We start from the raw sequence: 14,504 nt of genomic DNA on the forward strand, positions 1-14,504 counted from the left end.
TATGAAAGAAACAGTGTGCAATTGGATTTGATTCTAATATGAAAGTTACCATTTCAAAATTAATGTTTTAAGCACTGTTGTGTTAGAGCAGCTCTGACTGTGCTGGTATTGATGACCCAGTATAACTTGTGTTACAGGATCATACCCATGAAATATTAGCCATGGGATCAGAAGGTAGGGTTTTGGACCTGAGTATATTGCTGTTCACTAACAGAAATAGTATCTTTATAAAAAAACAACGAGGGGAGCAAACACTGTCTGTTTACTTAGGAAATAGTATTTAAATTTGAGCTTCCACAAACTGAATCTCCTAGTTGGATCTCTCTGCCATTTCATGAAAACCCATAGTGACAAGGTATTATTTAGTACCTTGGAGTACTGCTTAAGCACCCAATGTAACAATTTTTTTTTCTGCTGTGACCTTGCTGTGACTTTGATTTACTTTTGAAAGAGATGGCAGGTCCTCTAGCTTTGATTGTTCCTGCTAAAAGACAGACTGGGCTTTGATCCATTCAGATTTCCTGGCCTTTATGTAACACAGTCATTTAGCTGAGGGACAAAAGAAAGAACACCTAGATCTGGAAACTGCACTCATTTTGGAAAGCCACATCTTCAGCATGTTGGTTTACAGTGACATTTCCTCCCGAGTTTTTACGTTTTTAATAAAATTGCATTAGCACACTAATAAAAGTAAATCTTTTTATCTGGCAACTTTTAAAATCTGCTTATCAGAAATGTGGGAGGAAGCTGTAGAATAGCTTGTATAATAGGAAATGCATGAAAGGAAACTGAATTCTGATTGTTTATTTACTTTGCATGGTGGTAGTTTTAGTTACATGTTCTAGAGTTATTTTTTTTGTAATTACTGAATCCATGTTTCCCACTTTCTTATGTGTGTATGTGTCCCATGAGCATTCCAGCCAGGTTACAAGGTGAAGATGACAGGGTCTGGTCTTGAAGACAGCAAGACTGGTGGAACTTCACCTTTCTCCACAGCTATAGCCCACACACTCACCAGGACATTTCAGAGGAGAAAGCTTTACCTAGGGTGAAAGCAACTTAGAAGACTGAATTTCAGTATTTCTATACAAGGTGTAGGAGTACACTAGAGCTGCTTATAGTACTTACAGTGCAGTCTGTTTTGCCAGGGAACTGAGAGCATCTTAGCTGAGTACCTACATACGTTTTTTTCTGGGGAAAAAAAAAAAAAAAATGCTGCTTCTCCCTCTGCCTGCCTTTCTCTTTTGTCCCCTCCCTGGTTTGGGGTGCCCTTGTAGGGTCAGGCTGTTCTGCAGCAAAGCAAAGCACTCTGCAGGGCTGTGCGTAGGAAGCACGATCAGTCTTGAGGGGCTGAGCTGCGGTACCTTCGTCAGCAAAGTGTTGTTGTCAGCTTTGAAGCACCTAACCTGGGGCTCTTTGTGCTCTGGTGACCCTTCCCTGGGTGTACCTGTGCACTGACTGTCCTGGCTGTAAGCCAGGCAAGGGCTGTGGGTGTCTGACCACAGGCAGTGCCAGCACAGAGCCAGTCAGATGGTGATGTGTCTGTGTAGGACGGGTCCCTTAGCAGTTCCTCTTGTCCTCCCCCGAGTACCAAGCCCCGGGTCAGTGATGCTGTTGGTGCTTGGTCATACTTGGTAGCTCTGCCCAGCATGGCAGCTTGCCTTTCCTGTATGTGTTAGCCTCTGTACATTGAACAAACATTAAATGGGTTGTTGTGTGTTCCTCTTAGCTGATTTAATTGTCTGATACAGGTTTTTCCTGGGGAAAGGCTCAGAGAGGAGTGCTCTTTGGGAGCAGCCCTGCTTGCTGAGCCCAAAACCCACCCTCAGCCTTGAACAGAGAGAAGGCCTTATTTGACATGGATGTTAACAAGTATTGTAGACATCCCTGGTGCTGTTTATCTGGAGATCAGTGCAGTTTAGCATTAGCTGCATTTAAATCTTGTCTGGCTGATAGTTGGAATCCTTTTTTCGGCCATAGTTTCCCCAAGCATAGGTACTCTAAGCAGAAGAAAGGAGCATTTTTTTTTATTAGGCTCGATGCTTTAAGAGTTAAGTAAATGGTACATTATCTTAAAGGGAGATCTACAAATGATGAAGTCTCATGCTCTACAATTAGACCTAAACCTGAGATCTTTGACAGGTTGGAACTGAACACAGCCCCACAGTCAGAACTGTTGAAGTGTGAAGATTAAAGTTTGATGGAGGACTTAGTAAGGAGCTCTGCCAGACTGGAGTATTAAAATTTATTCCATCCCACTTTCTTTGCAGCATGTCTGCTGCCCTTCTTTCCATGCCACCCATTTCTTGCCTACTTACCAGGGTGACTCCTTCTGTTGTTACCCAGTTAGCAGAGCCAAGAGGATCATTTCAGTCATAGTTTGTGGCCAGTGGAGACTTTTTTACTTCTCTTGTGTTTATGAAGTAGTTTGTAGAACTCAGTTAGCCATGCCAGTTTAAGTACAGACAGTATGCGTGTGCTATTTGTACAGCTGTCCTTTTATAGTAGGATGAAGAAGAATGTAAGATGAACTGGTCAGTTTTTCACAGTACGTTTGAAGGAGCAAATACAATTAGGTTTGGGGTGGCAATTTTTGCCATTTTCTGCCCGTTGCAACTTAGTGTTTTGTATATAATACAGCATTTTCAAATCCTATTAAGCTGAGATCTGCTTAACCTGTGCTCATCAGTTCTGATTCACAATAGGTGTTTTTTGAAAGCATCCTCAGATAAGTGTGCCTGCCTTCTGTAACACGTATTGCTGAGCTCCAGCTCCTTTCTTTGTGCAGCCTTTGAATGAAAGAGGAGGAAAAACTGGGTGGAGGAGACAATGCAGAGCTGACTATTTTATGTTTCTGCTTGTGATGTCAAACATAATGCATCCCCCATTGGCAGGCACGGTCAGATGGAGGGGCCAGAGCAGCATAGGCAATTTAATCACTGTATTTTGATTTTGGCCATGGCTTTTCTGGCATACGGATCTCTGCACAGTGGTAGCCAGAGCTTGGTTCCAGGAGTAAGTGCTTTTCATATGTTTTGTAAACAGAGGAGAGGAGGCTTTTGCCAATATTTCTCTCCACGTGCATGGGACTTTTTGGTTTCCTAAATTAGCTTTTTGTCAGCTTCCAAGAAAGTCTGTAAAACACGTGTCAGGTAAGTGTATCAGTAAGTTGGTTGCTGAAAGAAATCAATCAATTATAATAAAAATACTGCCAAGATCTGATTTTGTAGCAGAGTTTTATAACTGGGCTATTCCCAATAATATTAAATTTTTTGTTGTTCTTGTAGTTTGCTGTTTTATTATGCTGCCTAGGTAGGCCTGTTTTATATTCTACAAATTAAATACAGACTGCTCAGACTACTGTGACTTTGTTTACAGCATTTGGTAGACTGCTTCCCAGAATTAAGTCTTATTTAAGCTCATCTTAAATCATGTCATTTATAGAAACTGCAATTCAGAAATAAAATAGCAGTACAGAATTCTGTTTTTAAGGAAAATTGGTTTTTGAGCAGGGGTTAAAGAAATATTCAACAGTTATATAGATAAATATAATTTGTGGCTCCTTCTTAGGATATCATTTTTCATGAACCACAGATTTAGTTCTGAAGAGTCTAAATGGATTGATTAATTTTCTTTGGTCCAACAACTGAAGTAAATCTGCTTTAAATTACGTACTTCTAAGATTGTATTTTAACTATTTCACACAGATTTAATTTCTGGGGAATTTCCCAGTTTCATATATCTCTATCTTTTTACAATGTAGAGTATGCTGTGAAGTAATACAGCAGCTGACAACATCTGCAGATTAATTGTACTGTACTGTATTCTTTTGATAACTTGTTTTGATGACTTGTTGAATTGAGTAATTTTTAGTGACGTCCCTGCTTGTTATTTGAGATCTCAAATTGAGATAAATGGCACAAAAAATACTAGTCATGGACAAAACCCACATGATTTATGTTGGCACAGGCTGACTTCTGTGTTTGAGATAGTGGAAGAAAGCATGCAATAGTTTATAAATCCATTCCAATCTATTTGCAACTTAGTCTGATGATTGTTAAGAGTACAGAAATAGAAAATAAAACAAATGGCATTTTACAGTATCCTTTTCACATGTATATAGCTTTTGTGAGTGTCTTGGCTTTTAATCAGAAATGTTTCATATGTCATGAGGACTAAATTTTGATCCTGGATCAAACTGCCCCTGAATATCTTTATGTACTCTGATTCCTGGGAATGTCTGGCCATAAGAACATGAGGCAACTCCTTTTGCTAATGAGAGTTTGTCTGCATGGAGGTATTGGAAAAGGTAATTAAAGGTGTAATGCTTGTTAATTAAAGTCTGTTACACTGTCATGCCATGATTTTACTAATTGAGTGGCCTGAGGTCATGACAATTCAGTCCAAGACCTTAAAGGTAAGGACCCTGTTGACAGAGACCACAACTGAGGATTTTTAAATTTTTAATATTTTTTTCAGCAAAGTTAATAACTGAGCCAGGAATTTAGTCTTGTGGACAGATTGATTTGTCAGATGCAGAGAAATGAAATGGGCAAGAGCAGGGCTGGAATTTTCTTTCAAGGAGTTGAAATCTTTCTTAAGGTCTGTGTCAGGTCAGTTTTCAGCTGGAAATACAAAGCTTCTGGATGTTAATTAATGCTCAGATTTTATGCATTAATAGTAGCCAGCAGGAGAGAGGAAATAGGGAGGGGGGATAGGATATGGTAGCTGTGTCAGCACAGCCCATACTGAGTTGCTAGGTCAGAGAGGAAGGAAACTGGCTGCCAAAATAGTGTATTTTTTCCACCCCCCCAGTCTTTGGTGACTCCTGGAGTTCTCAAGCATATTTTAAGACTTCTCTGCTGTCTTGCTTTCAAATCCACAGTTGTCAAAACATGACTTTAGCTGTTGTGGTGTTTGTATTGTATGGACATTTCAGTAGGGACACAGATACTGCAGCTGGAACTGGGAGGGTAATGCAGGGGGGGTGAAGATCTGCTGCTTACAGAGACCTGTCCTGGTGGTGGATTATGCCTGAAAAGAGCTGTGCTGGTTTTGCAAACATTTAACTTGCATGTGTTCATTTGAATCACTCTCAGTTAAGGCTCCTAAGTGGTTAAAATAATGACCATTCTTGCTGACTGGATGGACACAACTGCTGTCCAGGCAGACAGGACGTCACAGCCTTATCACTGCTGAGCTTGGCTCAGCTTTATCATGTTGCCTAACAGTTTTAAAGAAAAAAAAAAAGGGGGGGGGGGGGGGAAAGGGAAAAAAACCTAGTATGAGTAGTTGTAAGTAGGACTATCTGAAAGCAGGAGATCTGGAGAGCCTCACACCAGCTGCTTACTGAAACAAAGAGGAGTATTATGAGAGGCACAATAAATGTGTTTGCTATCTCTGCCTTCAGTGGCAGTGCAGACACAAGCCGTCACAGTAATGAATTTTGAAGACTGGGGTTTGAACTTGGGGAATTTCATAAAAGCCAGTTGTTTGATCAGTGTTGTCTTGCCAGCTGTGTGATGTGAGTCTGGTTACCATGGAGTGTGGTCAGCTGGGGAGACAACTGCGGGCAGGAGGACAGCAGTTTGTGTGGTGGGTGCTGCTGTGGTTTCTCCCTCTCTGCTTTAAATTCAAGTTGGGTAAGGAGGACAGTAGTGGGGGCAGAAGTCACCTTTTTGTTTAAATGCAAAGCAGTTTTAGACCTAAACAAACTTACAGGCCACACGAGAACTCCTGGTGCAGTATTAAGTACGGGATATGAATATGCACTTTATCCCCATACACAGTGTAGGTTATTTTCATCTTGATCTTACCCTGTTACCTGGACTCTTTTTTTGATGTCATTCCCTGCTTGAATTGTGTTTGCAGGGTGGGCTACACAAGGTGCTGAGCACAGGCACCTCCTGAGGAGGAGCTCAGAGGCTTCCAGCCTGTCCTCTGGGAGATGGAGGGTGTACAAGCTCTTGTGGCTCCCACCTGCTCACCCTGCCACCTCTTTCAAGTTTTGTTGATTTGATTAATTTTGGCCAAACAGCCCTGTGGTGCTGCAGATAGACTGAACAGTTGTGGTGTTTGTCTGAAGGCCTCGGTGTCCCCTCTAAAATGGGTCTCTTGAATTCCTGCATAGCATTTTTGCTAGACTTTGTACTCAGTCTGGATGTGAGTATATTGGTGCTGTTAGTACCATACATTTAATAAGATGGATTCTTATAATTTTTTTAAAGCCCAAAAAACCCTACATTGAGGTAATTTTATAGTATCTGACTTCTGTCAGGAGCTGCTCAGTAATAGGCAGTAGCCATCAGGTACCTGCATGGAATTTGTAATCCCTCTAAAGAACTTCTAGGTTTAAGTCTTCAGGGGTAATCTGAGATACTGCAGAGAGAATAGTGATTGCATACAGGTGGGATGAAAGTATCACAAACCTTACTTAAATGAGAGTTTTGTCTTCTGATATTGGTATTTACTTATTTTTTCCAAGTATAGAAGTGGAGGAGAGTCCTCACTGAGAGAAACTGGTATGATGTGGTTTAGTTGTAAAGTTTACAATATGAACACTGTGTAGGTGGAGGTTTCTACTGGCAAAATGCAACGATTGAAGGGAAAAAATACAGCAGTTTTACTTGGATGAAGATTATTTCAGATAAAGATTATTTCATGTGAGAGGTCTTTTTGTTGAAAGCTTCTCTTAAAGTGGTTGTGGGGTCTTCCCAAATAACACTTGGGTTGGTCTAAGCAGGAGAGGGTCTGGGTGTCTGTCTGTCAGAGGGCATTTGCAGTAGAGCACAGTTTCTGCTATTTAGGGCTGAGATGGAAAGTTCCTATTTAGTTTTGGTGCCAGAGTCTCTAATAGAAATCATGACTTGTGGTATATTATAGGTCGGTGTATATTTGCTAGTTTATATTACGCTGACTAAATTGGCAGAATGCTTATTTTTACTGGTAAACATTCAGGAGGTTTTCTCCTCACTCGTTCTTTTTCCAACAAAATAGTGTTTGTCGTGTGTGGAATTAGGGCGGCATTTTATAAATCATCTGCCTCAGCAATGATGTGAAACTGTGAGGTGGCATACAAAGATCTCCATTGTCAGGTACCTTAGGGTTGCAGATGGAGTTAACTTTATTCTAATTTTAGTTCTGGAAATTATGGCCGTGTCGAAAACAAAATGCTTCTGGCAGTGTAGGAAAAATACAAATTTTAAACTCCAGCAAAAGTGCCTATTTCAGGGATGTTACCAGAATAGGTAACCCTGGTTAAGGTAGCTCCCCTCCAAGCCCCTTATGAAGCCCCACAAGCATTTCATAACCTCTTCAAAACCCTGTGAGGTCTAAATATGACCTGTGGCTCTTAGGATGTGAGTTGCAGTAAAGTCCATAACATGCTGCACTGTGCTTTAGGCTGTGCATTCATTTCATTGAAATGGGAAAAGTGCTGTGGTCACACTTGACTAAATAGGAGTATGGGAATGTGTTTAAACACAAGTTAATTGTATCATTTCTGGAATTATGTAAGCATAATTGCTCCCACAGGCTGCAAACTGCATTTTTTGATAAGTGTCAGATTATATAAAATCTATCATCTACTCAACTGCTCTTCCACCAGTCTGCTTGGTTGAGAACTACCATTCTTAAAAGGGAAATTTTGAGATCCTTGTGCTGTTTTGTTCATTGCTTCAAATATAAAAAGTTATGTACTCTTCAAAGTATAGAGGAGGATATTCAAGGACAAACTCAAAACTTGCATCAGCAAGTTCCAATCTTTACCCTAATTTTTACCTTGCATATTTATGTACCAGACAAGCTTGTTTTGGACAGCTTTTAACGAAAGGGATAACTTGAGAATTTGAACATTTATTCAGTTTTAGATCTTGAATATTTGGCATAAATGTGCACTGTAGCCCAGGAATTTACAACCACAACCATAAGCAAAGGAACAAAGCGTGTTTCAGTGTGAATAGTCATGCTTTGCAGAATGAGGTAATGAAAGTTCAGAGCTGGAATGCCAGCTTGTAAGAAGGAATGCATCTGAATAAAAATGCTGCTGGAGGGATGCAGTAGCTCAATCTTCCAGATCATCTCGGGTGAGCTGACCCCTCTCACAGTCCCTTTTCCCAGCTGAAGCGTGCTGCTGTGTTTACCTTGCAGCCATGTTACGTGTGCCTGTGCAGCCCTGACATCTGGCTGGGAAATGTTTCTGCAGGAATGTTTTCAAAGCTGAAGCTCTTGACCTCTCTGTTCATTCTCCCTCCCACAGGTGAAGCAGCTCTAAGGGGGGAGCCCAGGATGCAGTCCCTGCCAGTGTCCCCTGCGCTCACCAACCACCGGACAGGCCCTCCTCCCATCAGTCCCAACAAGAGGAAGCTCAGCATGGACCAAGGGGATGAGGAGCTAGACTGTGAAAACGACCATGTTTCCAAAATGAGCAGGATGTTCAATCCACATCTGTAAGTGTTACTTCTGCTGTTCCTAGACTTGAACCCTCTCCTCTTCCTCTCTGCCTCTGGGGAAAGTCGTGCTGTGTCTAAAACTTTGTGCTGGGCTTTTCCTTTGTTCCAGTTTGTATGGCAGAGCTGCACAAAGGCCGGGGTGATTTAGATGGGTCTCCTTGCTTTCTTTTGTTTTCATAAGGCGTGAAGTAACAGGAATTAGCTCAGCTTTACTATTTATAGTAAAACACATGTATTCACCTTGCAGTCTCTAAAAGTATCGTTCCTTTGTTCTTTGTAATCTGCTCCCTTCCCCTGGCTCTGAGCACTCTGCTCTACCGGTGGGGGTGGGGAAGCATGAGGAGGAACACAAGTGCTTTGCATTTTTCTGAGGCCAGGAGATTGTGAGCCAGCTGCTCTGGAGTCTGCCTTGACAACTGGGCAAGCTGCAGTTGTTGCTGAACATGAGTCAAGCGATTGCACCGCACCTCTGACAGTCAGGTGGGGAATTTTTCAGACAGGTAAGGCGGTGAGGAGTTGGGTGCATGTGTTGGCTGATCTTCAAATGCCATTCTTGCCGCGTTATCATTCCTGGGAACGAGAGCCCGGTTGGCATGAAGCACAGGCTTAGAGAATTCCTTTCATTCTTGCCTGGAGGAAGCGATTGTGGCGGTGCAGCAGCCCGGGGCAGCCTGATAGCTGCGAGCCTTTCCCTGCTGCCTCAGCTCCTGCAGCCTCGGCATTCCCCGCATTCCAGGCTGCTCTGGGCTGTTGTGTTCGGTCATGAGATGCGGACAGAGGTATTTATCCTCAAATAAATCACCACAGTGTTAGTCAGAGGCTGGGCCTGTCGTCTGCAGTCTTGGAATTTGTTACAAATCAGGAATCCAGCACTGAAGTAATGCACAACAATAAAAGCTCACAAGCAGAGAGACTTCTCCTTTACAACACAGCTTGTCATTTCTCCTAAAAACTTAACTATTTACAGCCTTGCCCTGGAGCTGAGAATGCTGGAATTGAAGAGAACCATATGCTCCATTTCTGCTGCATTTGTGTACTATACAGCTGGAAAACATTTATGGCGTTTTTGAATTATTCTGTAACTTTTGAGTAAAAGGTGTGATTTAAAAAAACCCCAACTTTTGCTAGTGATGAAGTAAAACACGTCTGGCAGTTAACTGCATTATCACACTTTATACAGTGGAGGCCATAAAAATAATGAAGTCTGGACCGAGGGACTCGTGTGCAACCAAGGTTCATTATGAAAAGATACAGGCAGTTATTCCATGGGATCCCTTAGATATATTTTAAAGCTATCTGTTGTTTTCCAGTATGGTATATTTTTACTCATCCACTCTGGTACGTTTTTACTACTCAGGTCTCTCTGTGATTTTGGTACATGAAATCTCACTGATTGTCTAGCTAACGTTTGTGTGATGGGACTTGATATATCTCAATTAAGCCATGTACTGCAGAGGAGTTATCATCTAAAATAGCATGCACCAGGCCATCTTTATTTTACTTTATTTAGTAAGCTTGAAAATATGTATTTGACTGAATATTACAGAACCACAAGCCATTTTGCGATATGGCTGAAATAGCTGAATATCTACCTGTTTCAGATACACACAGAAAGTTCACAGATGTTCTCTGAATTTAACTCCCATTCCTTACCACCACAGTGACGTTATTTCTTCAAATGTTTTTCATATTTTCTTTCTTTTTTTTTGGTTATGACATTCTGGTTTAACTATATAAATGTATCGTTCAGTCTTTGTGGAACCGTCTGAAAAATTTTGGCTTGGAGATTGGAATTGTGTGGTATGGGAAGATTTGAACTGTAAAGATGAGATTTAGAGTCTGTGCTTTAAACCTTTCAAGACAAAGCCCCCTGAAAGTTTAGGACAGTGATACAAAAGCTGCCTCAGTCATTCCAGATGTCCAGATTAGCAGATCTTTCCAGTGTGGAAGGTGCTTGTTGGAAGACAAAAGTCTTCCTAACACTGAGCAGCTCTTGTTCAGACATTTGTCACTGTAGAATTGTGAGGCAATTGAATATTCATCCTCTTAACGCCAGCATATTGTGCTTGGAAAGGTAATTAAATAGAATGAGAATTGTCTGCTGTGGTTCAGTTTAAGTGGAAGAAACTTTTGTTAGCTACTGGATGTTAACTCTAAGGTACCAGCCCTGGCAGTTCAGTCCCTGTGGTCAGTGGGATTGAATCCCATTAAGCACTGTGGGTATCTTTTAAGTTTAGTAGTGTGAGTATTTTCTTCTGAAGTGGAATGATCTGAGATGCTCCCTGCTCAGGTGGAACTCCCTGATGTATCTTCTTTGATTAGGTTCTTTGATTTGTACTCATGTATGTTTGCTTTTGTTATGGACAAACACAGCTATTGGAGTACAGTCTCTGGATCTGAATGAATTAAATGCCCTGGCAATCCTGCAGTGTTCCTGGAATTTGTAATGGAATTCCTGGGCAAAGGACAATTTATCAAAGGCTCTGTTTTTCAGAGGAGATAATTCTCAGCTTTAGGCCAACACAATATGCTTGAGATTAATTAATCAGATTAATTTTTAAAAATCAGTATGTGGAACTGCTGTCTACCTTATGGCAGTGTACTGGACTGTATTTATACAGCTTTAAATATTTTTGTGGTCATAGATATTATACCCATTAACTCACTTGGGGGGAAAAAAAAAATTCCACCCCAAATGAAAACAGAGGCACTGTAACATGAAATGCCTTTGTTTGCATTTCACACTTTCTTGTATGTCCTTCCAGTGTTCTCTTTGAAATGCATTAACTAAAGCATGATCTTGCTGGGGTAAAATGGGTGTTTTGTGAAGTGCTTTTTTCTGGTGCTTTGTGCAGGAGAAGTTGAGTGTATTTTAGGTCTCAAGTTTGAACTTGCCTTTGTTTTCATACGACTTCACTGAAGTCACCTTGATTTACAGAAGAGTAATTAGGAACTTGATTTATGTAAGAATTACAAGCACTTTACCTATGAGTAAAGTGGCTGGAGAGCTATACTAATCTTTCTTTAGAAAACGAAGCCGCTTTCCAAGGTGTATTTAGCATTTCATGGCAACCCCTGAGCAAAATGAACTCTCTGGGCACCGTGTATGTGAGGGGGATGTGAACGAGGTGCGTTGTACCTTTAAGTGAAGGTCTGGGGCCTGACCTGTATTCTGTGGGTTTCTTGTTTGTCAGGCTGGAGGCATTTTCTCATTTTCACAGTTCAGCTGCAGACAAAGGAGGCCTTATCCTGGCAGGAGCTCTGGAGAGCTGACATCAGCCGTTCCCAGCGGGGCAGAGCTCACAGTAAGAGTCCACAGGCAGCTTAGTCTTCTCAGGGCACTTTCTTCACCAGCTAGCAAAGAAAACCAGTAAATGCCAAGAGCACAACATGTCAATTTAGTTTTTTGGTGGTTTGTTGTGTTTTGGGGTTTTTTGGGTGAAGGAAAGTACTCCAGGCTGGTTTGGCCTCTGATTTTTCAGTCAGAACTAGCAAATACACAACTCTTCACTGCTTTTGGGCAAGGGACAGTTATGGCTAATGCCTTATAGCTGTGGTGTAGCAATTTTAAAAATAGTTTGTATGCTAGCAAATAGTGGGATCAGATCAGTGTATTTAAGGCTGAAGTAAACTTGCATCATTGACATCTTTAGAAGGATTTGGGTTCTGTGTTGTGTCAAATTACACGTGTACCTGGCCATTATTATTGGGAGGGACCATTTTTTTTGTTAGCTTGCCAAATACATCGGGTGGAAAATTAACATTTTTGGTTTGGGACAACTGGGCTGCTGAATGGAATATTTTCCCCTTAACCTCTTTGTCCCAATTCCCGCTTGGTTTGGTGGCATTAGGACCTCAGTGTCAATATGAAAATAATCTTAAGCAAAAGTTTGCAGCTGTTGAATAGATGTCTGAGGAATAATAATCTCTAGATTTGTGTAATGTTTAATTTGGCTTTTTCTTGCTATAGAAGGTCAACACATGAGTAAGGTAGTTTAATGTGTATCACCTGTTGCTTAATTTTGGACATTCTCATGTAGATCCAAACATTTCTGTTTCAAATTCTAGGTTGTGCCTTCATTTTTTGTTGCAGTGAAGAATCATGGCAAAGCTGATCTGTAAAGCCAGGCTAGATTCCTGGACTTTGGAAGCTGCCATCTGTCCTAAGTTTCTTACCATGAAGATCCAATTGAGTTTGCTCACTTCAGTAACACCAATAGAAATTACTCTGGCACTCTCAATAAATAAAAATTAAAATTAAAAAAAAAAAAAGAAAAAAAAAAAAGTCTTAAGCTGTCCTGAAAGTCACCTGGATTCAAAAAAATCATCATCTCAGGTTAGAAGAGGCTTTGGGAGGTCATTTCATCCAACCTTCTGCTCACAGCAGAGTCAGCTGTGTTAGCTTCAAGCCTGTAGTAGCTCAAAGCAAGGAATTTGGAGTGAGATCTGCAGTTCTCAATAAATGATGCTCTGTATCATGCTCAGTATCCATCAGCTTATTCCTCACCCCAGCTGAGAATGCAGGGTGGAAATGTTCTGCAGAAAATCAGGTCCCCACGGTGGTGGAGGCTGTCTCCAGCTCCAAGCAGGGCTTGAAAGGAACAGAGTTGCAGAGGTAGCGTGGGAGTTTTCTGGAAAAAAAGTTTTTCGCTGCTAACTACTTGGGTTTTTGTTCCAAACTTTGTGGTATTAAGAAATATGTTTATAATGACATTTTATTGTGACACATTGGAACTGGAGAAAAAAAAAAAGGCCAGCTCACATAATTGGGAGCAACCAAAATGTCTCATTTGCTTGCAGGCATTTTCACTCAGCTTTCTTGGCACAAATATGCTTTGAAGTATTTTAGGCTTAACCTGGTGTTTTCCAAGCAGTGCTGTGTTAGCCAAGATCCTCTGTACTGCCAGTGGTACTTTTACAATGTGTCTCTTGTTTTTTACAGTGGACAAAGGATTATGGAGTGAGTTTCAAATGCCTTTTCCTAATTATTTTTGTTTCATGCATGCATTGCTCGATCAATCGACCAAATCAATCGGATGTGTTTTCTTATTTATTAACAGAGACCATGCACTACACAAAATTATTCTTAAATTGTTTCCCAGAAATTAAGTTGAACCTTCAGAGACAGGCTTAAAAGAGCTAATGTATCTGAGTTAATATTTAACACAGAGTTGTGCACAAGCTGTTATCCAAGGGGGAATTTCAGCAAGCACTCAAATCCTTTCAGTTCAGGAGGGTGCAGCCAAGCACATATGAAATGCTTGCTATGAAGAGTTGGAGGGCTAAAAATTGATTGATAGCTTATCAGTCCTTTGCAGAAAGACTTGGTTTGTCAAAATTTGGGTATATCTTGAGGTCCTTGAAAAATCAGGCAATGTTAGTTCAGGTGTCTCCACTTGCAAACAGAAGGGGTTTGTTAGCTCGCTCCAGAATCCTGCTTTGATGTCATGTTTTCCTCTTTCATTTTCTTTCTTTTGTAAAAGAGCATAAAACCTGCAGAGGCTGATAAGGCCTTGGGGGGGACACAAACACCAAGGGCTTCCAGCAAGGACCAAAGGAGAGAGGAGGGAGGTGATGGGGAGTGCTGGGCACAGGAAGGGAACAGCAGCCCCTTCGTCCTGGGCATGGGGACCAAGGGGGAGTCATCGTTTTTTACCTTGCAGGGAAATTTCACACCGAGTAAATCATCATTTTATCTACACCGGGGTGAAATCTGGCACCAGCCCCAAAGCCTGAGAGCTGAGAAAAGAATGAGTAAAAAAAGAATGAGTAACCTTGAGGAACATATTCTAGATGCATATCCGAACCGTGTGGAGACAAAGGTTTAATCTCGCGTTTCTTTAACCATTTTCCCAGATGTTTCCTGCAGTTTGACAGATGTAACATTTACTAGAAAGTTGCGCTCTAGAGAATTAGAATGTTATGGACACGGTTGCTATAGACAATGACTCTGTCAGGGTGAGATTTGGAGTAGAATGTTACATTAATTTCTAGATGAATAAGTGAATTTCTCTCCCCAGGCTGAAGGTGCTGGACTAGACAGGCTCCTTTCAT

The 14,504-nt window shown here is 41.2% G+C and overlaps 1 protein-coding gene across 2 annotated transcripts in view; it reads left to right on the forward strand.

The window, feature by feature from the left end:
- Nucleotides 1-14,504, forward strand: part of VGLL4 (vestigial like family member 4) — an 89,540-nt gene that overhangs the window by 55,987 nt on the left and 19,049 nt on the right. For both annotated transcript variants that reach the window (XM_030458473.1, XM_008506240.2), the window contains one exon: nucleotides 8,258-8,447. In XM_030458473.1, the coding sequence (XP_030314333.1) occupies nucleotides 8,258-8,447 (190 nt within the window). The remainder of the gene's footprint in view (nucleotides 1-8,257; nucleotides 8,448-14,504) is intronic.

Source organism: Calypte anna, chromosome 12 (genome assembly GCF_003957555.1).
Source record: "Calypte anna isolate BGI_N300 chromosome 12, bCalAnn1_v1.p, whole genome shotgun sequence".
In the NCBI taxonomy this organism is placed as follows: domain Eukaryota; kingdom Metazoa; phylum Chordata; class Aves; order Apodiformes; family Trochilidae; genus Calypte; species Calypte anna.